Below are 24,820 nucleotides of genomic sequence, written 5' to 3' on the forward strand. Positions count from 1 at the left end.
CAGGGTCATCATCTTTACGCCGTAGAAGCATATCAGATTTCCTTGATGAGGGGTGTAGGAATGATGTGGATTCAAAAATTTACAGGTTCCTCTATGCAAATGGGATACCATTCAATGTTCTACGCTCACCTTATTGGCACGAAATGGTTTCTGCCATAAATGATGCCCCTAAAGGATACAAGAGCCCTGGGTATGACAAGGCAAGAACAGTTGGCCTTGATCATGAAAAAGCAAAAATATCACATTCTTTGAATAAAATGACAAGTTCTTGGACTGACAATGGGGTGTCCATTGTATCTGATGGATGGACAAATGTAAAAGGCAAGCCATTGATAAGTGTTCTTGCTGTGTCCCGAAGTGGTCCCATTTTTCTAGCTGCACATGATTACTCAGACAAGTTCAAGACCGCTATCAACATTGCAGAAGCATTGCTTGAAACAATTGAGCGTATTGGCCCATACAATGTCATCCAAGTCATCACTGATAATGCTCCTAATTGTAAGGCAGCGGGAGCAATTATTGAGGATAGATACCCGAACATATTTTGGTCTGGATGTTTGGTTCACACATTGAACCTTCTGTTGCATGATATTGTCAAAAACAAAAATGAACAATACCAATGGATTGGGGATTTGTACAAGAGAGGAAAAAAAATGATAAAATTTATTACAAATCATAGCAATACCCATGGCCTTTTCCGCAGTCACTCGAGATTGGAGTTGCTGAAGATTGCGAGGACTAGATTTGGTAGCTATTACCTCACCTTCAGGCGCCTTTTGAAGGTAAGAGAGGGTTTAGCTAGCATGGTATCAAGTCCAAATTGGCAGGTGTTAAAGGAAAGGGCTACAAATGTAGCTGACATTGCAGGTTTTGATACGGTGGAGGAGGCCGCTCTTGATGGGCAGTTTTGGACAGCTGTGAGACAGGTATTGGATTTCACCAAGCCAATTTATAACATGATTCGGTTTGCAGATACAGACAAACCGGTGATTGGCGAGGTGTATGAGCAAATGGATACCATGTTGGGGGAAATAAAAGACATTGTTAATAACAGAGATCCCGACTTGTACAATCTGATTCACGATTGTGTGTGTGAACGGTGGAAAAAGCTTAACCTTCCACTACATTGCTTGGCGTATATCCTTACGCCAAAATACTACTCAGATTCTTGGTTGGGCAAACCTGCAGCAGGGGGTGGTGTTAGGACCAAACCCCATTTAGATCGAGAGGTAACTAAAGGATATCTGGATGCATTAGAAAAGTTGGTGCCTGACAGGGAGGAATGTGCAGCTGTGCGCCTTGAAATAGGCAGATACTTCACTGGCAGTGGTTTGTATGGTAACTTCCATGCAATGGACGACAAAGATAAATTTGATTCTCTCACATGGTGGGAAACATATGGCGGCGACGGACTTTTGCGAAAATTGGCATTGAAAGTTCTTGCACAGGTTGTAAATTCTTCTTCTGCAGAGAGGTGTTGGAGCACCTACAGTTATATACATAATGTGAAAAGAAACAGGCTCAACGAAAACCGAGCAGAAAGCTTGGTTTATGTGCACTACAATTTGAGGTTGTTGAGCCATTACTGTGATCGGGCCAATGAAGATCCCACATATAAAATTTGGGACAGTCACCCTGAGGATGACAATTTAGAGGATGGCATTGTACATATGGAAGAACTAGAAGATGAGCTTGTACGGGATGAAGCTGAAGCAGCTGCAGCAGCCATGCCACCTCCACCTCCACCATCCAGTAGCAGTTCTCGGGGCCCGAGTCTTGTTCCATTGCTGTCGCCACCTCCATCGACACCCTCGCGTGGAGGCTCGAGTTCTGGTCGTCGGTCTGGGAGGGAGACTCCTAGAAGACCGCCAAGACCTACTTATACTCCTGGAGACTCTCGTGGCAAGGGCCACTTGTAGATTTACACTTTACTTGTCTTTTTTAGTTTCTATTAGACTTGTCACTTTAGTTTTCATAACTGTTCAGTGTTGAGTTTTGAGTCCTTGACTCTTGACTCTTGACTCTTTCATATCATTATGACATTATGATATTTTTTGTAAACATTATATCACTGTGACAATGAAAATTTGAAGTTTGAAGTTGGGCCTTGGCAATTATAACTCATTGGTAATGATTGTGAATTATGAATATGATGCTTTGTGAAAGACTAAAGTTGTTTCATTTCATCTCATTATTCATGTTTCATTTTATAAATTTTTAACATTTCATATCATGTTAACAGTTAGAAGTTAGGACTTAGAAATATCTTCGATATTACTTCTTGTAATGGTTAAACTTGGCTTACAAGTACAACTTGTTACTTTGGTGATCAATGATGATAAATGTTATTGAATTGAATGTTATTTTAATTTATTATTTTACTAAGGTTGATGACGATTATAATTTCTAGATGATTGATGTGATATGGTTCAATGATCAATTTATGTTTTTTTATGTTTTTTATGTCTATTTCATCATTCTACATGTTTTTGTTGACATATATGTATCAAAAATTAAAAAATATAAAAAATATATATATTTTTAAAAAATCGCTCCGGGATTCGCTCCCAAACCGGGAGCTTCTGAAAATGGTCGCTCCCGCTCCCGCTTCCGCTCCCGCTCCCCGCTCCCGCTCCCGCTCCCAAGTAACACTGGGATGTGTCAATGTGTCACGTGTTTTAAAAACTAGTTTATGTGAAAAAGTACGAAGTACACTTTATATTATTAAAGTGACTTTTATATTCTAAAACTGATTTTATGAGGAAAAAGTTCATGGTACTAAAACATTAAAAGTACTAGGAGTCTAATTAATAGAAAAGGGGACCACATGAGGAGGGGTCAAGTAGGGGACTAATCGTAGGAGAGACTCAATTGTGTGGCTTTCTTGCTTGGAAAGCAAGGTGATAGGCTCTCTAAGAAGGGCTAAGAGGATTCTCGAGGCTAGGGTTTGGGAATGTATCTTATAAAGATTATTTTTAGGCAAGAAATCCTTATGGAGACTTGGTCTTAATGTGATCTTTGTGGAGCTGGAGTTGTAAAGTTGCAGGACCACACAGGACCAAGTTGACCCAAAATTAGGTCAAGGGTATGGAGTTGATCAACCAAGGAGGGGCTTGACCAAATTAGGGAAGAAAAGAGGATCGAAGGACAAATTTTCTTTTGAGATTTGGATGCAATGATCCTAATGAGGCACTAACCCAAAATCAACCTCGGGCAAGAAATGGTCTTGTGGCTACGGCTTGCTATACCTCGAGATTCCACTGTCGGAATTGCTTGAAATTTTGAGGACCTCTTGAGCAAACTACAATGTAGTAGTGGACCAATTTTCAAGGGTTTTGGATGGCTACAAATGATTTCATGTGATGCCCTAGGTGACCTTCTAGGGTAAGGCCTAGAAATCAGAAAAGTAGAGAAAGGAGAGGTAAATTTTTCCACCAAAGGGATACAAGGATCAATGCCTTATTGCTTGGGCTTAATGGAGTCAAGATACATAGATCGAGATTATTCGTGAGCTAAGGAGCCCTAATTGGTCTTTGCTAGCCTCTCCAAGGGAAGCAACTAGGTCAATGGGGATTTATACTTCAAATTTGCCAAAGAGATGAAGTTTCGAGGCTTAAAATCTATTAGGTGCCTCTAGGAACAATCACCCACTCTCTTCAAGTACAACGCAAGCATGAAATCGCTTATTCAAGGTTCCCAAAAGAATTTCGTATTTACTTTAACCCATACATGAATAATGATAACAATAGCATGCAATAAACTAGTAAAATAAAAAGAATATCATCAAAATTCAACTTACATGAGAGAGAGTATATCCATTCATCAATTTTGCATTAGAAAGAAGCTCCAAAGACAATAGAGAAAATCCAAACATCATAGTGCATCAAGAAAACTCCAAAAAGTTCACTCAACAAAAAGTGCGAAAATCTCTCAAGAGATACTAATCCAATCCAAGTGATGATGATCAAAATGAATCATCTCACTTTTATTTATACAATCACTAAGGAGTTCAATTTGCCTAATTTGGCCTAACTGAGCCCCAAATAATAAAATAATGTGCAATATTAACATCCCTTGGTTAGAAGCCCACCAAGATAGCTCAATAACACAATAATAAGCCTCTCAAGAGGGTCGAATGATCAATAAAGTGAGTCGTTGGGCCTTTGAGGAGGCCTAATGAAGTCTAGAGTGTGCCATGATGTGAGAATGGGCCTCAAACATAGTGGACAAGGGGTTGGCCCCTTGTTATCCAAGCAAATCCCTATGGTGCCCCCAAGTGGGTGTGGAGGGCACAAGGACATCCTCATGGGTCTCCAAGTGGATTGAAAGTGGCTATAAACCATCTGTAAGCGCTCGGATAATGACATAAGCCCTCATTTGGACCCCATATCATACACCAAGTGTGTGGCGCATGTGTGGAGCCAGTTGGACATGGTGAACCAGGTGCATCATCTTTGTCCAAAAAGTGGAACACGAGCAATCAATGAATGGTACTAGGGATCCATAAAGTACTCTTTGTTATGGTGGAGGCCCATGGCTATCAACGCTCACCCTACAAGTGCCGATCTGGCCCTCTGGATGGCTAGGACCCCGTATAGGGAGACCAAACCCCAAATGGAGAGCCACTTGCAATCTTGCATAAGATCCAATGCATCCGCTTGCCCTCCAATACAACAAATCATTAGAATAATCAAGTAAAATAGCTTACAAGTCATAGAATCAACGAGGCACTTCATGGTGGCATGCCCTTCCATAGCGGGTTTTGGCATGTACAAGTGCCTCCAAGCTCAATAAGAGGGTTAACTAAGGATCCTATTAGGTGGTTTCATCTTTTAAAGGGGGTGGCATCTCCATGGTACATCCCTTGAGCGGTAGGTGGAAAATGATAAAGTAATGGAATGGAGTGGGGATGAGGGGAATCATCCAGATCACATGTTATGGTACAAGGTTAGCTATAATAAGGGAAGCCCACGCCTGGGTATACCAGTGTAGGAGGGAGAAAATCGCGGTACATGAGTTACCCCGACCTTTATTTTTCCACCCTTCTTCATATGGCTTTTGCCTTTGATTAGTTTTTCTTCATAACTGCTCGGGGCTATAGGGGATGAGAGCATAATGTGTAGTATATAGTAGTGGATAAGGGGCGGCTCATTGAAAAGGGTTGGGACAATCATGGGTTCCTTAATGATGAAGGGGGGGCTCATTTAGGGCCCATAAGAACGAGGGTGATGGCCATGGTTAAGCGGTAGAGTGTTAAAATTTGGGTAGCAGAGGACAAGTGGTTCCTTAAGGCTTTGATCTTTGACCTAGGGAAAAGTGTTTAAATTTATTTGTGCTTTTCTCCTAAAGTGACTTTATAAGTAGTAAAGTCAATTTAATTTAAAAGTGACTTTATAAGTGGTAAAGTCAATTTAATTTAAAAGTGACTTTATAAGTGGTAAAGTTACATTCTAATTTAAAAGTGATTTTATAAGTGGTAAAGTTACATTCTAATTTAAAGGTGACTTTATTAAAATCAATGAAGAATTAGAAAGTGAAAAAGTGATTATGGAAATAAAAGGCTAAGTGGGTGAGTTAAAAAATAGAAATTGAGAATTAAATGCACATTTATTCTCATCTCTAGATCTAAATGAATCTCAGCCATTAGATTTTAGGGTAACCCAAGAGGTCATTTAGAGAGTAAAAGGAGAAGAGAAGAGAAAAAGATCAATTCATTCTTTCATGAGCATTTGAGAGAAAGAGAAGAGAGAGCAAGGAAAACATTTATGAGTAGTGAGGAAGTGAAGGAGAGTAGCAAGAAGACATTTCAGCAAATCTGGCAACAACATTTATTAGTACGCATCCCAAGGCAAAACCGTATAGTAGGAGAAAGGCACAGAAATCGAGGAAGAGGGACAACATCAAGGGCATGAATTTTGAGGCAACCGTACTGCTGAAATCCCTACGGTCTATACAATCCATACAACAAGTTTTGGGCACATTTTTCGAGGTAGGCCATACAACATTTAATGTTGTTTTGTTGCTGTAAAAATTTATGTTTTGACTGATTGCTAATTGGCACGATTTTCGAGGTGGAGTTCAAGTACAGAAATCAAGATAAGTTGTAATTTGTGGTTGCTGGAATTTTTACTGTGTATTTCAATTTCTCTATAAAAGCATTTTTAGAAATAAAGAAGAGCTCTCAAACTGGTTTTCCCCAAAAGTTGTAGGGGGTTTTTCCAAAGTCACATTGACCAAAAATCATTGTGTTATTTTCTGTGTGTGGCTGTCATAATTTTTCTGTGTTTTATTTCTACAATTTCAGCGGTTGTGAAATATCTAAATTTGTGTTTTCAGAAAAATATTGTCATTTCCAGATTTCAAAATTTTTATCATGCTTGGGTTTAAGACTAAATACATGGAGTGATAAGGAAAACTGATAACCGGAGTGGGGGTTGAAATTTCTTCATGGTATCAGAGCTTGGTTGGCTGAAAAGTGCAGTTTGTGACAACAAAGTGAAAATTACAACAAGCTGATTTTTACACAGAAAACAGAAACCTTTACTATAGATTTGAAAATTTCAGTTTGGTTTCACAAAGAGTGAGGCTGATCCGAACTTATACTTCATTGTGGTGGGTGAGGAGCCTCTCATTCTGGTGTTGTATGTTGATGACTTGATCATCACTGGTGCAGAGAGACTCATTGAGGGCTATAAGAGAGATCTTGCTTCAGAGTTTGAGATGAAGGATATTAGCTTGATACATTATTTTCTGGGATTGGAGGTGTGGCAGGAGGAGGGGCATTTCTTCCTGGGACAAGGGAAGTACATTGTGGATATTCTTAGCAGATTTCACATGGAGGACTGCAAACCCATGTCTCCACGTATGATCACTAACTGGAAGAAGCTTCACGCTTCTGATTTTGAGTTGGTGGATCCTACTCTACACAGACAACTAATTGGTTGTTTGATGTATTTGGTCAACACTTGACCAAATATATGTTTTGCAGTTAACACTATGAGTCAGTTCATGTGGGACCCTGGGAGAGTGCACTGGGTGGTTGTAAAACACATTCTTCGTTACTTGCAGGGGATTGTGGATTTAGGTCTAGATTATAGACAGGGTGATGGAGTGAGACTGGCATGTTACACGGATTCAGATTGGGCAGGTTGTGCTTCAGATAGGAAGAGTACATCCAGGTGCTGTTTTGGGTTGGGTTCGGTAGTTGTGTCGTGGATCAGTCGGAAACACAGTCAATTGCATTGAGCTTAGCTAAAGTAGAGTATATGGCTGCTAGTTTGGCTAGTGTGAGGCCATATTTATTTGCAAGATGTTGTTTGGTCTATTTGGTTAGGCATTGAGACCTTCAGTAATTTACTGTGATAATCAGAGTTGCATAAAACTCATGTGGAATCCAGTTTTTCATGACAGGTCAAAGCATATTGAGATCAAGTATCACTTCATTAGAGACTATGTCCAAAAGGGCACTGTCAAGCTTGAGTGCATTTCCACAAATGAACAGGTAGCGGACATTTTCACCAAAGCCTTACCACATGGCAAGAATGTCTACTTCAGAGACAAGATGGGAGTGGTGAGGAACACTTTTTTTGGTAAGAGGGAGTGTTAAAATTTGGATAGCAGAGGACAAGTGGTTCCCTAAGGCTTTGATCTTTGGCCTAGGGAAAAGTGTCCAAATTTATTTGTACTTTTCTCCTAAAGTGACTTTATATGTGGTAAAGTCAATTTAATTTAAAAGTGGTATTACATTCTAATTTAAAAGTGATTTTATAAGTGGTAAAGTTACATTCTAATTTAAAGGTGACTTTATTAAAGTTAATGAAGAATTAGAAAGTGAAAAAGTGACTATGGAAATAAAAGGCTAAGTGGGTCTTTATTTAAGTGGGTGAGTTAAAAAATAGAAAGTGAGAATTAAATGCACATTTATTCTCATCCCTAGATGTAAATGAATCTCAGCCATTAGATCTTAGGGTAACCCAAGATGGCATTTAGAGAGTAAAAGGAAAAGAGAAGAGAAAAATATCAATTCATTCTTTCATGAGCATTTGAGAGAAAGAGAAGAGAGAGCAAGGAGAAAGTTTTGAAGCAGTGAGGAAGTGAAGGAGAGCAGCAAGAATACATTTCAACAAATTTGGGTAGAAACATTTATTGGCATGCATTCCAAGGCAAAACTGTACAATAGGAGAAAGGCACAGATATCGAGGAAGAGGGACACCACAGAAATCGAGGAAGAAGGATAGAAGCAAGGGCACAAATTTCAAGGCAGCCATATTGCTGAAATCTATACGGTCTGTACCAAGGTTACTTGGGAGTGGGAGCGAAAACGGGAGCGACAGTGACATTTTCAGAAGCCCCCGGTTTGGGAGCGAATCTCGGAGCGTTTTTTAATATAATATACATATTTTTTTTATATTTTGATGCATATATGTCAATAAAAACATGTAGAATGATGAATTAGATATAAAAAACATAAAAAGACATAGATTGAACAATATAACAACAATCATCTAGAAGTTATAATATTCATCAACCACATCCACAAGGTAGTAACATACAACATATTGAGTCTCATGAATCATGATTCATCAATCTTAAAGTGTCAAGCTTTCAAAATTCAATATATAACATTTATCATTATTGATCACCAAAGTTGTACTTGTGAGATAAGTGCAACCATTACAACAAATAATATCTAATATGAAATGAAATGTTATAAAATGAAATGAAATGAAACAACTTTCAACTTTCACGAAGCATCATATTCATAATTCATTACCAATGAGTTATAATTGCCAACTTCAAACTTCAAACTTAAATTGTCATATATTGTTTACAAAAAATATCATAACAAATATGAAAGAGTCAACAGTTATACAAACTACTAGAAACTATAAAAGAAAAGTAAATCTATTATCTATTGCTAATGCTTAGGTCTCTTGTCGCTGCGAGAAATGTCTAATTTTTGAGTCTTGTTGGAAAATCAAGATCTTTGTCATTAATATCACCCTCATTAACATAAGATAGAAAAAACATAGCATGTCAACTCAAGATTTTGTTTGAGTGACGGTTACATTTTTAGTAGGGACATGATAGAGGAGTTCGACAACCAATGTCACTAACATCAAGTTGCATAGAGGGATTGGTGCTCTTCATTAAATACGAGTTCCATACTCTAATACATGACAAACTCCAATGGAAACATTGCAATCTCCCCAATCTTGAAATCCTAGAAAACTGATAAGTCTGCTAGATTTTGAATGAGATTTAAAATTCTACTTTCTCCATATGAAATCCAATGAGGTTGGAACCACTCTCAAACATCCCGAGTCATTTCATGGTAATGTTAAAAATTTAAGTAACTTTTACTTTAAGAATTTAACATTACCATGAATCACGTATCAATGCTAGGGGCATAGGCTTGATAAGTAGGCTGCCCCACTAAAAAATTATTTATTTCTTTGAAAAAAATTTGCATTTGGAATGTTACCACCAAAAAAATTGCAAAAAAGGCTAGAGAGTGAAAATTTCGCTCCCAGATTCGCTCCCAAAATTCGCTCCCATGCGGGAGCAACTTCGGGAGCGCGCTTCCTCGTCGCTCCCAAAGGGAGCGTGATTCGGGAGTGGGATCGAGGGGGAGGGGGGGAGCCTCTCCCTTGCAACCCTAGTCCGTACAATCCGTACAACAAGTTCTAGGCACATTTTTCGAGGCATGCCGTACATCATTTAACACTGTTTTATAGCTGTAAAAATTTCTGTTTCGCTGTTCTCTAATTGGCATGATTTTCAAGGTGGAGTTCAAGCACAGAAATTGAGATAAGTTGTAATTTGTGGTTGCTGGAATTTTTATTATGTATTTCAATTTCTCTGTAAAAGCATTTTCAGAAATAAAGAAGAGCTCTCAAACTGGTTTTCCCCAAGAGTTGTAGGGGGCTTTTCCAAGGTCACATTGACCAAAAATCACTATGTTATTTTCTATGTGTGGCTGTCATAATTTTTCTGTGTTTTATTTTTGCAATTTCAGCAGTTGTGAAATCTCTAAATTTGTGTTTTCAGAAAAATATTGTTATTTGCAGATTTTAGAATTTTTATCATGCTTGGATTTAAAACTAAATGCATGGAGTGATAAGGAAAACTGATAACGGGAGTGGGGGTTGAAATTTCTTTAGACGTTTGGCTTTTGCCCACGTGCTAAATTTGCATGTCCCGACTATCTTTTGCATTTTGTGGTACATTTCCTGTTGAGAGTGGCCAAATTATGCTTTTTCTTTCTTTCTTGTTGCATCAACCTCTAAGGCATCGTTTCAGGCCCAACCCAAGGTGCAGACAAGGGAAGGGGTAGGCTAACCCTCTGTGGACCTAGTGGATACATGTGGACTCGGATGGGAAAAAGATGAATAGGGCCAAAATGAGTGGAAGGGGGTGATATATGTGGTGGGGAAGTGGGACCACGCAACCAAAATTGGGATTTCCCATGTAGTGCCAACCTTAAATCTAATGACCAATAAAGGAGGTCCCACAGGACTAGGATACAAGGCTAACCACAAAATCAAGCAATGGAGATAAGAATACAGACCTAGCCCACTCTTTCCGCCGAATCCCCCTACCTGTCCATGCCCAAAAGTGCCCATGACAATTAAGGAAAATTACTTAACTATACCAATGAAAAGCCATACCTTCAGGGTCAAGAGGCCCACCTTCAAACATATGCTCATGACAAGTGGTTGAGGGACCACATGGCTGGCTCAGGTGGCAGAGATAATGACACATAGAGCTATCTGGAGGCTGCAAGGGGTTGCTGGCTGCCAGTTGAGGACCATCTAGGAGAAAAAAAATTCTCCTATATACACGACCCACATGTAGTGGGTAACATCTAGCTCCAACTGGGACATGCGCTATCAGAGGTTCATGGATCTACTCGAACGGGAGGTCATGAGAACACCAACAATCTCTTGGTACCCCAGACCTGTTACCTGCACATATCAAAGGCCAAGCGCACAGGGCAACATTTTTTTGTGGTGTCTTATGATTACCCATTCTTGGTATTAGGCCACTCAACTAGTAAATACATTTTAAATAAAATTTCAAATGCAATCTTGATCTAAATGCATCTAATCTAGCATGTTAATATCATATGATGTTAGTTCTGATGAAAAAAATGAGCATGCAATGCATCCTACCCTAACATGCCTGTTACATCACCCTAATACTAAGTGTAGTCATGAACCCAATGTAACCAACATATCATCCAGTCAATATGGAAGCAACTGCCCTTCTGCTCACTCATGCAATAGATCCAAAGGTAGGGGTAGGAATGACAACATGGAAGGTCACAAGGGCGGGAGGCGGAAAATGAAGTGAGCACCCATGGAGTATCATGGGGAACGAGGGAGCCAAGGAATGGAATCTATTCCATAGGATCCTTTCTTCCAACCAAAATATAGAGATATTAACATATAAGCTCATAAACCTCCAATGGATAGCAAACTCAGGCATATTATCCCCACTATGGTCCCCATCATTAATGTCATGCTTTATGACCACCATAGGGTCATGACTGGGAGGAAAGGGAGAGCAATGACAAGGGGAGGCACAATAAGCAGGTTGTTCATGATGATCATATTCATAATCCTGAGGGTATGAGGGGGGGGGTGAGATACAACTAATGGATGGTTCTTCCTCAACATCATACGTCGGAGGGGAAAAAAGATCATCAATGATGGTGCTAATGTGAGAAAGGGCAAGGTGATGGTTCATTGATAATGTAGCTATGCCATCAGGATTTTGGAGAAAGTATGGGAAAACAAGGTGTTTGTTAGTGTCATCATCGGTGTCATAAATGGGGCCTGGCATTTCCAATAGACCTTCTTCATGTGAGGGAAAACCACAATCCTCCCTTTCGATGGTGTGAGTAGGGCTATCATTATGAGTAATGTCCTGGAGAAAAGGAGAATCAATTTCAACCTCATTTTCTGTGTCAATGTCATAAATAGGGTCACTGTCAAAGTGATGGATGCCCACATCCCATTTTCCCTCATTAATGCACAAGAAATGAGAAATGTCATCTTCACAGTAAGCTACACTACTCATATCCTCAAACCCCTTTTCTTGAATGTAAGCCTCCATTTCATCATGTTCATCCTTATGATCTTCAATGGGGCTCTCACTCATGTCATGCACATTCTCAATCCTTAGGTGTGCATCTTGAAGGTCCTCTGTGGCATTATGGCTATCATGATCTTCTTTAGATGGATCCCCTTCTTCCGTATGTTCCTTACCTTCATGATGGTCCCTCGCACTTGAACTTTCTTTAATGTCACCTTGATCATCCAATTGATTAGATTGTGTGGGGTCTTCTCACTGATTATAATATTTTTCACTGATTAGGTTAGTCAGAATATTGAAAGCATAGGTTAGGCCAACAAAGTCAAAGAGACGACTAGGATCCTTCTCATAGGCACACATCATTATGTAGAGTTGTTTTTGTGTTGACCTATGAAACCTGAGCATGAATTCCTTATCCATGCTCTCCAATAAATCTTCATAAAACTCAACATATTTCTCCACATCCTTTTGTAGTTATTAAAGATTTTGATCATTGAGTTTTGCAAATGCGGGACCAAGATTAATCTCTCTTTGACAATAGTCCATTTTTCATGATTTTGCATATTAGGATTAAAATGGGGTCTCCAGGGTGAATTAAATAAATGCCTTGATAGATGTTTGCTTCACCCTACTAGCACTAACTTTGAAGTTCAATGAAGAACTAGGGCTTCGTTCTGCCAATGGAATCACCAAGAATGACATGTTAATGATGTTATAAGGGAAACAAGACACACGTCTTGTGTCCTCGACAACAACACCAAAATGTTACTGCTCAAACTAGCAGGGGTCCTAGGAAGTGATCCTATATGGCAACTACTAGGTTAATGGAAACAATGGAGCGATAGCCCACTGCCACCTCAACTAAGGCTCCCTACTCTTTACAGACGTTCACTGATGGGAGGAGACTCGGTATAAGAGGAATGACAATAATGGATGTGTTAATAAGAGGATAAAAGTTGTTTCCCAAAGCCTATTCGTAAGAGAGACTCAATTGTGTGGCTTTCTTGCTTGGAAAGCAAGGTGATAGGCTCTCTATGAAGGGGTAAGAGGATTCTCGAGGCTAGGGTTTGGGAATGTATCTTGTAAAGATGATTCCTAGGCCTAGAAATCCTTATGGAGACTTGGTCTTTATGTGATCTTTGCGGAGTTGGAGTTGTAAAGTTGCGGGACCATGTAGGACCAAGTGGACCCAAAATTAGGTCAAAGGTATGGAGTTGATCAATCAAGGAGGGGCTTGACCTAATTAGGGAAGAGAGGATCAAAGGAGAAATTTTCTTTTGAGATTTGGATGCAATGATCATAATGAGGTCACTAACCCACAATCAACCTAGGGCAAGAAATGATCTTGTGGCTAGAGCTTGCTATATCTTGAGATTCCACCATTAGAATTGCTTGAAATTTGGAGGACCTCTTGAGCAAACTAAAACGAAAGAGTGGACCAATTTTCAAGGGTTTTTGATGGCTACAAATGATTTTGTGTGATGCCCTAGGTGACCTTCTCGGGTTAGGCCTAAAAATCAGAAAAGTAGAGAAAAGAGAGGTAAATTTGACCACCAAAGGATACGAGGATCAGTGCCTTATTGCTTGGGCTTAATGGAGTCAAGATACACATAGATCAAGATTTTTCATGAGCTAAGGAGCCCTAATTGATCTTTGCTAGTTTCTCCAAGGGCAACAACTAGGTCAATAGGGATTTATACCAAAAATTTGCCAAAGAGATGAAGCTTCGAGGCCTAAAACCTATTAGGTGCCTCTAGGAACATTCACCCACTCTCTTCAAGTACCACACATGCATTAAATCACTTATTCAAGGTTCCCAGAGGAATTTCGTATTTACTTTAACCCAAACATGAATAATGATAACAATAACATGAAATAAACTAGTAAAATAACAAGAATAGCATCAAAATTCAACTTACATGAGAGAGAGACTATAACCATTCATCAACTTTGCATTAGAAAGAAACTCCAAAGACAATAGCGAAAATCTAAACATCATAGTGCATCAAGAAAGCTCCAAAAATTTCACCCAACAAGTGCGAAAATTTCTCAAGAGATACTAATCCAATCCAAGTGATGATGATCAAAATGAATCATCTCACTTCTTTTTATACAATCACTAAGGAGTTCAATTTGCCTAATTTGGCCTAATTGAGACCGAAATAATAAAATAATGCGCAATATTAATATCCCTTGGTTGCTAGTCCACCAAGATAGCTCAATAACACAATAATAAGCCTCTCAAGAGGGTCGAATGATCAATAAAGTGAGTCGTTGGGCCTATGAGGAGGCCTAATGAAGTCTAGAGTGTGCCATGATGTGAGAATGGACCTCAAACATAGTGGACAAGGGGTTGGCCCCTTGTTATCCAAGCAAATCCTTGTGGTGCCCCCAAGTGGGTGTGGAGGGCACAAGGAGATCCTCATGGGTCTCCAAGTGGATTGAAAGTGCTTGTAAACCATCTATAACGGCTCAGATAATGACATACGCCCTCATCTGGACCCCAAATCATATGCCAAGTTTGTGGTGCATGTGTGGAGCTGCCTAGGCATGGTGAGTTAGGTGCATCATCCTCGTCCAAAAGGTGGAACACGAGCAATCAATGAGTGGTGCTGGGGATCCATGAAGTACTCTCTACTATGGTGGAGGCCCATGGCTCTCAACGCTCACCCTACAAGTGCCAATGTGGCCTTCTAGATGGCTAGGACCTCATATAGGGAGACCAAGCCCCAAATGGAGACCCACTTGCAATCTTGCATAAAATCCAATGCCTTCCCTTGTCCTCCAATACAACAAATCAATAGAATAATCAAGTAGAATAGTCATGGAATCAATGGGGCACTTCATGGTGGGATTCCCTTCCATAACGGGTTTTGGCATTTACAAGTGTCTCCAAGCTCAATAAAGGGGTTAACCAAGGATCCTATTAGGTGGTTTCATCTTTTAAATGGGTGACGTGTCCATGGTACATCCGTCAAGCAGTAGGTGGCAAATGATAATGTAATGGAATGAAGTGGGGATCAGGGGAATCATTCAGATCACATGTTATGGTACAATGGTAGCTATAATAAGGGAAGCCCACACTTGGGTATATGAGTGTAGGAGGGAGCAAATCGTGGTACATGAGTTACCCCGACCTTTATTTTTCCACCCTTCTTCATATGCCTTTTGCCTTTGATTGATTTTTCTTCTTAAATGCTCGGGGCTGAAGGGGATGAGAGCATGATGTGCAGTATATAACAGTGGATGCCCCCTGCTGGTTGGGCGGCTCATCGCCCACCAGTGGTTGGGACAATCATGGGTTTCTTAATGATGGAGGGGGTTCATTTAGGGCCCATAGGAACGAGGGTGATGGCCATGGATAAGGGGTAGATCTCATGTTTGGCTTTTGCTCACGTGCTAAATTTGTATGTTCCAGCCATCTTTTGCATTTTGTGGTATATTTCCTATTGAGAGTGGCCAAGTTATGCTTTTTCTTTTCTTTTTAGTTGCATCAACCTCTGAGGCATCATTTCAGACCCAACGCAAGGTGCAGACAAGGGAGGAGGGAGGCTAACCCTATGCAGTCCTAGTGAACACATATGGACCTAGATGGGAAAAGAGATGAATAGGGCCAAAATGAGTGGAAGGGGGTGATGTATGTGGTGTCAGTAAGCGGGACCACACAACCAAATTTGAGATTTCCAATGTAGTGACAACCCTAAAGCTAATGGTCAATGAAGGAGATCCCACGGGACTAGGATACAAGGCTAACCAAAAAATCAGTTAATGGAGATAAGAGTACAGACCTAGCCCACTCTTTCTGCTGATTCCCCCCACTAGTGCATGCCCAAAAGTGCCCATGACAAGTAAGAAAAATTACTTAACTATACCAATGAAAAGCCATACCTTTAAGGTTAGGAGGCCCACCTTCAAACATACGATGATGAAAAGTGGGCGAGGGACCACATGGCTGTCTCAGGTGGTGGAGATAATGGCACATCGAGTTATCTGGTCGCTGCAAGGGGTTGCTGGGTGCCGACTGAGGACCATCTAGGAGAATTTTTTTTCTCCTATATACACTACCCACATGTGGTGGGTAACAGGTATCAATGCGAGGTTGGCTGAAAACACCTTTGCCATTCTGAGCTAGTTAGATATGCATCTTTTCTAATCTGAGCTTAGTTCTTTATGTAGTCTTGAGTGTGTCAGTCCTGTCTCTGTTGTCTAGTCCAAACCCTTTTACTCTTTCTTGTCTGTGTACATCTCTTTGTTTGATGTTCTCTCTGACCCAGTCCCGACTTGTTCCTGTGGCCTCCTCTTTGAAAAAGCTACGTGTGGTGCAGGAGTGACTCATCCTTTGTGTAAGAAAAAGTACATTGTACTGCTGGAGTGGCTCATCCTCTGCCCTACATAGCTGCAAACATCATGGAAAGAATGTCTATTGTTACTAGTTCAACTTCAACGAAATGTGAGATGGTGAATCTTGTTTGAAATTTCTCCATCGTCTCTAGAATACCAGTTACTAGAACCACAAGTTACATTGGCCATTTTGTTGCTCAAGCAAATATGACTTCAGTGGCATTGTTAAGAGGAGTAGGACACAAAAATTAGTGAATTGCCCATACAAAAATGAAATATAGACAAAGATTAAAGTCCTTTTAGAATTTAGAAACTAAAATTCACTTGCCCAACACATCGAATCCCTTCTAACGCTGCAGAATAACCAACATCTGCAGTCCAAAACATTTCACACCTGCAAATTGTTGAACGAAATGAGCTCAAAATAAAGGGATACATGTTTCTATGGGCCTCATTTACAGGCGACGGTGAGGGCGCATGCCCGACATGTGTTTGGCATGTGTCCTGTGAATATGACACGTGCCCTCATGTATCTGTTTCCGACATGTAAGATAGAGGACACAGGCGCTGTTTGGACGTGTGCTGTTACTTGGTCAAGCATTCTATTTTGTAATTGCTTCTCTTCTGTTAGTGAGAGTAGCTGACATAGATGGTTAATAACATGCAAAATAAATACTGATTATACTTGTGCATTTGCATGAGGTTATTTTTCAGCAAGCCTGCTTTGCTAGTGCATTTAGGTGAAATGTTTGACTCTGAATATGGCAGCTACAACTATGCCATAACTGATATCACAGTTATGCAGTTACTTAAAGTAAATATTTTTTCTGCAGAGGTTTAGTTCTTCTCTGCAGCTTCCCAACTAAGAACTTTGGTATCTGTTGCAGGTAGCAAGATTCTTGATGAAGACAGTCCAACAACTGAGATCAAAGAGGCCGGTGGGCACTGCAGGATATTTGGGCAAGCTGGAATATCTGTTGGAGAATAATTGCACTGTTTCTAAAGGTATTTTTTTTCACATGTTCAAAAAGTTTTCATAAGCTTGGTTATTCTGAAACTTTCACATTTATTGTGGGCATGAAAGTTGTCGTCTTCAAAGTAGTTTCACATGTTCAAATTTTTTTGTAAGCTTGGTTATTCCAGAACTTTCACATTTATTAGACATCAAAGTTGTCACCTTTGGAATTGTTTCATATGTAATTAGGTGTCGTCCATAGTTGGGCACCAAATTTTTTGTTTAAAAGGAAAATAGTATTTTTGTTTAAAAAGAAAATAGTCTTTTTGTATAAAATGCAAATGGACTATGCATTATTTAGCAGGATAGTATTTGAGTATTTTTTCACCACTTGATTGCCATGCCTACAACATTGCCTGCAGCATGCTGAGATTAAGCTTGATGTGTTCATGGAGCATTTTAATTTGTCAATATTGGAAACAAATGATCAATGCTGCACGAGGAACCATCACCTCTTGTGGGGAACATTTATCTTCGGATTACCTATCCTTCTGGACTTGGGGACATCAAGGAAAGTTCCTTTTTTTAATGCTTCATATATTACTTCAAAGAACAAATAAGTACAATATAGTGCAAGATCGTTACATCATATGGACAACAGAGGAACTGAGAATTCCCAGTCCATGAAAGCTGAAGAGGTTGTCATATGAGCTCTGAACCCCACAAGGATGGATTCAACATCACAACAAGGAGCATGTCGGTGAACTTGCAGTAGTAGAGCCAATTGTTGCATAAATCTCTGAAAATGCTCAAAGGAAACGGGATGGTGAGCCTCATTGAATGTAACTTTACAGTGATGTTTCTACAAAAATCCAATTTCAGATGAATACACACAAAGCCAAAGTTATTTGCAGCTGTCCCAGACCATGCAAGTGTCCCCTTGGAGAGCTCCCTTCCATGAGATTTGAGGTACAAACAGATATTAAAATTGAGCATGAAGACATCACCAAAAAACTCTTTTCAGTGCAGATTGACATCTCTGAGAGACAAGCTGCATTGTGTCCTCACCACACACTACACAGATTCACGACTGAACTAGCAATGGTATCCAAATTATTGAGTATGTAAAGATATCCAGTTCAGGATATATAACTAACATACAACTCCATGAGGAAAAATGACATGATATATGATTGCAAAATTACAAATCACTGGTCTTATATAACTCCCACACACCCAGAGCCCAGCAGAGACAGAAGGGAGTTCTCGCCTCCCTCCAGAGCCACGCAGAGCCCAGCAGAGACAGCGTAGAGGCCAGAGGGCAACAGGAGTGACACAGAGGGTCCCAGAGGCTGCGCAATGCCTCAGAGGGCTGACGCAGAGGCCAGAAGGGCCAGCGCAGTGCTTCAGAGTTACTGGAGAGGGTTTCGTGGGACAGGTTTGTGAGTACCTGTTTCCGAATAGAAAGGTATTATTGCCGATTATTTTTCTCTGTCAGGTGAGCCAGTTTGGCACCCAATTGTACTCAAGGATATACTGCATAATAATAAACCCTCAGAATTGTTGCACCAGTTTTCCCGCATTGGGTTTTTCCATGGACGAGTTGTCCAAATATAACGGTGTCACTTGTGTGTTTGTTTTCTTTCAGCTGTTGATCTGTAGATGGTTGAGATTGTATTGTGTTTGTTTCGTTATTTATATGTTTTAAATAACTTGTTCGTAATTAACAAGTAGAAGAAATAAACCAGAAGAATAAAAATTAAAGTCATAACGGATAGACTTAGAAATTTCAACACTGGGGGGGGGGTTGTTTGGGGGTGCGTTTCCCCATGCACTCGGGATGAGGGATGTTTGGGGGTGTGCTTCCCCATGCACCCAGGATGAGGGGACGTTTGGGGGTGTGCTTCCCCACACACCCCGGAGGTGGGGAGGTGTGCTTCCCCAGAGTGGGGGGCACGACTCCCCAAAAGGGGTGCTTTTGGGCATATCCCCTCAAAAGGAATAGAATTTCCTCTAGGAGAGCAGAGAAACTAGTTGTAGTGGACAATTCTCTACGTCTTGCACATAGGAAGACACCAGAGTATCGGAGGGGACCATCAACACGATGGGATGTGGATCCAGAGGATAGTGCATAGATAGATGATGAGTATGGACCAGATGAACTGCAACATGGTTTGGTTGGATTTATGTTGATTACTCAAGAGACTGAATCTGAATTAGATAGCATCCTGGATAGTGCATAGATAGATGATGAGGATGGACCAGATGAGCTACAACATGGTTTGGTTTTATTTTCGTTGGTTACTCAAGAGAGTGACTTTGACTCAGATAGTGACATTCCCATTGATGGTCCCGATGATGTCATGCAACAGATGGGTGTAGAGGACCAATCATTGAGATTGAGTGCTTGATGTTGATTTTATTTTTAGTGTTCATTATCCATTTTTGGTTTTGAGTTTTAACTTTTGAGTTGTGACACTAGATATTGATGACCTCAAACTGATTATTGACTCCTCACTCTTAACTATTTTTGAGTTATCTAAATTTTTAATTTAGTAATTTACTATTTTAGTGTTCAAGCTTCAGTATCTAGTATATAGTAATATTAATGTACTAGTTTGTTTTGCTTTCAATTTAGATTCTAAAATGATGAATGATGAATTTAATAGTTAAAGCAATGTAGATTGTAGAATGATGAATGATGAATGATATGGATCAATTTATTTGAATATTTCATTATTGAATCTCATGGTATGGATGAATGATGAGTATGTCCTATGAATGATGTATCAAAGTGAATGATGAGGATGGATCAATGCATGTCATTATTTAATTCAATTATGAATTTAAATTTTATGTGGATCAAATTTCAATGTATTACTATTAGTGTATTTATGCTTTCATTATTGAAGATGAACTTGAATTTTATATATATATAATTAAAAATTATATACCCCGACGATTGTAGAATGATGAATGATGAATGATATGGATCAATGTATTTGAATATTTCATGGTATGGATGAATGATGAGTATGTCCTATGAATGATGTATCAAAGTGAATGATGAGGATGGATCAATGTATGTCATTATTTAATTCATTTATGAATTTAAATTTTATGTGGATCAAATTTCAATGTATTACTATTAGTCTATTTTTGCTTTCATTATTGAATATGAACTTAAATTATATATATATATATATATATATACCCCGCCGCCCCCCTGCACCCTCACAAATTCCCTAAAATTTGTGGGTACTCCCACACGTCCCCCTTGTGTGTCTCTCTGCATCGGAGTCTTGGTGGAACATTGATTGATCATTGATTCATTAACATCTTTTACTTTCGCTTATAATGTCTTCACCTGATTCTTTGTTTTTGATGTTGTGATGGTCGACGATACGAGATGGTGTGGACTTCTAAGCTGATTTGAAAGGAAGTTCCTATTTGGAACTGGATATCCATGAGGATATGAAAGACCTCCCCCATCTACACTCTACGTTTTCCCAGATAACGATGACGTTTGGGAGAGTCCCCCTATGGTTTCATGGATGTCTGAACTTCCCCCATCTAAACTTGTACCCATGTAGTATTGGGTATCCAAAAAAAATCAACTCATTGGTTTGACATTCAGACCACAACAAAATATTATCTATGCAGTGCATGCCAAAATACTATGCAGTATGGTTTCCCAATGAAGGCAGAGAAAAGTCTTGACTTCCATGTTTGGTAGTTTCTTGTAGCCCATAATTATTTTTTTCCGCTTTGGTTTTCAGTTTTTTAGTATAAAAACAGAGTTTTTGAGACTTATTATAGCACTTCCTCTCGAAGGAAATCTTGTAGAGGACCTAAGAGGTGCTACCCCACATATGTGGATGGCTATTCGGGGAAAATTGTTTAAAATTGTTAGCTTTAATTAGTATGCCTCATCCAGGGAGATTGGAATTTGGAACCAGGCACCTGCTGGTACAGAACTAGCCAAATGCCAAGCAATTTTGTATTACACTCATATGCTCTAGAATAGTCATTTATAAATTTTTTAATATGTTCAAAGTTGTTTAAAATTTTTCTTTTTCGCATTTCCTCCCACTGTTTCTGTGGAAATTTGGGGGTACCTTCTAGTCATCTCTAAAAATGTTCCCCTTGTTGCCATGACCCAGAAACTCAATGCAACATAACAAGTCATTAATTTGATGAAGTATCCTATCTGTACAAGGGGTAACCTTGATTACTATCGAAGTGTTCTTTGTCCATGGATTTGTGACTGTGCTATATGGCTGTTGTCCTAAATGTTTAAATACCATTACAATGAGTCTGGGGCAGATCGGAAAAATTCTAAGCCCAATCCATTTGTTAGTCATCAGTATATGAACCGCAGATTAACATATCTATGAAGAAGAAGATATGTGTATCATGAATCCAATGTTAGTGGACAGGTAGGAGCAGACTGGAACCGGCCAATCTGGACTGGTTCACTTCCTGCAGGGTCTGGATCAGTTGGTTGGTTCTGTCCTGAACTGTTGTTCATTTGGCTGGTTCATACTGGTTCTTCAACCTTGTTTTCTGGTCCATTCTGGCCCGTTTCCTGTCTGGTCCTGGTCTAGCCTTCAGCCAGTTCTGGTTTTGATAACTATGCATGAATCATATCTTTGTATTTCTTGGAGAGAGGTGTGAGCCACTGGAATTCCGTATTACAATTGAAGTGGTGCACTGAGACTGTAATTTGGCATCAGAAGCCCTGGTTGTAATAGGCCAGGGCTTTAGAATATCCTTGTGAGAGGTGATTTTCTGTAGCATTCCCAATCATTGTGATTCTTGAATTGCTACCCGCTTCACATGCCTCTTGACTTCATTCACCATATCTTTGTTCTTCTTGTGCTCTTGATGTTGGGGTCTTGTCAAAAATCTTCATGAATATAGTCTTTCTCAAGTTGACTGAGTAGTTTATTCTTCAACCTCAGAGCCTGTAATCTATCCCATAATGTGAAGAAGTGGATAACCAGTGGTTCAAAGTTGGTTCGCGTGTTCACTCCATGCCCAGATTAAGGGCTATTTATAGTAATTGAATTTCTAGGGGGCATGGCCTGTAACCTGTGTCCTCAAATTGAATGAACTTTTATTTCAGCAATAAATGTACAAAAATAAAATTTGTTATCGTTTATGCATTTGTTTAATGATCATGTAAATGGATACGTTGGTTTTCCATTGCAAATAAGAGTATCTGATATTTGACAAGGTTTAAAATTTTATTTCCTCATTTTTTTAATCATTATTGTAAATTGCCAAATTTTGTATAAACACTACTTGCACTCAGATACTTTAAATTATGCATGCTCATCTGACTGGCAGTAAAGATGTCTTTGCAAACCTACACAGGTTTGTGGACCAAAGGGTCCTGCAAGGCATGAGCCTGGTAGGTTCACAAAGCAGAGAGATCAACCTGAGGATATATTAACATCCTTACATATATCCTGACATACAATGCCTATGAATAGAATAGAATATAATGTTTTCATTTATGCAAATGGGAGACCCTGTAGGATTTATTGGATCAAGAATTACAAAAAATACATCTTCATCTTTGATGTCCTTTATCTCAAGGATGTCTTAGCCTGCAATATACTTTGAGTATGATAAAGTTTCAAGGAAGTATTTTGTTTCTAACAGTGTTCCAAAGGGACATGTCCCCTAGGGTGCGGTGCACATACTTCACACTTCCCACACACCTGGGATGTGGGGACACTTGGGGAAACGTTTCCCTATGCCCTCCTTTTGGGGAGATGTGGAGAGGCGCAAAGGGAAAAGTATATACCCCGACACCCCCCCGTCCCCCCTAAATTTCCTAAAAATTGAGGGTACTCCAACACATCCCCCCTTTGCGTCTCCTTGTATCCACATCCCCGCGTCCCGGAGTCTTGGTGGAACATTGGTTTCTTGTTCACAAGAAATCTAAAGTTTACATATATTAAGTACAGTATTTTGAAGGACTTGAAAGTTGACCTGAGTGTTTACAAGATTGAGAAGTGCCATCAGGGTGCAAATGGCTTAAAGTGTCTGAAGATGCTTTCTATCTATTAATTAGCTTATGCTTGCACATACGTTTACACATACATACATACATACATGCATATGACATGGAATTTTTTCTGTCTAGTTTCCACTACCTAGAACTTGTCTTTTGAAAATTTTGGAATTTCTTTTATTTTACCAATATTTGATATGTAATTTGTCTGAGTTTGAAATTTGTAAATTACAGCTGAGGATTGGCTGAAGCCTTCAGTTTTGTTGGAGGCATTTGAAGCGAGGTCAGCAAGGCTTGCTGCGAATTGTGCATTACAAGTCAGCCGAGCATCCAGTCCAGAAGCAGGTAATACTCAGTTATTTAATCATAAGCATGAATGCCTATGGTCAAATGGATCAGCTTGACATTTGCCTATTTTCTTTTATGGCCATAAATTTTTTCCACAGTTACTGAAGTATAACATTCATGACCTGGAATAAGATTATATAATTTTTATTTTTCTTTAAAAAAATGTATTCATTTAGTATATATTTAGTAAACGATTTAGAAGATGACTGGTAATGTACTTGTAGTGGACAGTGTAGGAGATCTGGATGGCCAATTCCCATGCACTGACCCATATGCCTTCCCCTGCAACTATGAGCTTTTAACTGCCAAGCCCTGGTCTATCCTGTGCCAGCAAGAAACTTAAGAGCATGCTGACAAATATACTTCATTTCAGAATATTATTCACATTTCTCCTATGGCTGGTCCAAGGTTGATAGGTTTCCATTGTTTGCAAATATTTATCAAGTAAAAGTTTAAAGAAGATATTATTAGAATATAAATGCACCCAGCATCCTCAAATGCACCTTGCTGATTGGTCTTCTTGCAGACCTAGGTGCAAGAACTTCATTGGTCAATGATGACAACTTGACATTGATATGTGTGAGAATGAAATTTAGCATGCTTATAAAGTAGAATGTTAAAATTTGTATGATTTGGAAATCTATTGTTCAGGCAATGCCTTACATTTTTAACATTTGACATTAGCTACCTGTTGCTGATTCTATTATTAATTTATTTGTCGACAAGGAGTCATGAGTTGTAAGTTGTAACATGTGATTCAAATGCCTGAGGTGAAATTTCGAAGGAATTATTTTTGTTTTCCCTTCAAATTGAACTTGGCACTGGATATCTTGAATAGATGTATCTGCAGGTCAGACATATTATTCTTCTATTTTTATCTAGATCATGGTTTTCTAAGTACGTTCATTTTTTTCTCAGTTTGATGTTTGCACAATTCCCTTATTGTACTGCACATGCAATGACCTTTTGGTCACTGTCTGGATTAACCAATATGTGATATATTCTTAACACTTCACTCTTCAACATTGCTGACAACTCATGAAGCTTGAGTT

General features: G+C 39.4%; 1 protein-coding gene across 3 annotated transcripts in view; it reads left to right on the plus strand.

The window, feature by feature from the left end:
* LOC149261419 (peroxisomal acyl-coenzyme A oxidase 1-like) overlaps window positions 1–24,820 on the plus strand; it is a 250,103-nt gene that overhangs the window by 172,408 nt on the left and 52,875 nt on the right. For all 3 annotated transcript variants that reach the window (XM_089422227.1, XM_089422230.1, XM_089422231.1), the window contains 2 exons: window positions 17,328–17,445; window positions 23,655–23,765. In XM_089422227.1, the coding sequence (XP_089278353.1) occupies window positions 17,328–17,445; window positions 23,655–23,765 (229 nt within the window). The remainder of the gene's footprint in view (window positions 1–17,327; window positions 17,446–23,654; window positions 23,766–24,820) is intronic.

This window comes from Pinus tabuliformis, chromosome 6 (genome assembly GCF_031772625.1).
Source record: "Pinus tabuliformis cultivar Carrire ecotype Pingquan chromosome 6, CPIR1, whole genome shotgun sequence".
Classification (NCBI taxonomy): Eukaryota; Viridiplantae; Streptophyta; class Pinopsida; order Pinales; family Pinaceae; genus Pinus; species Pinus tabuliformis.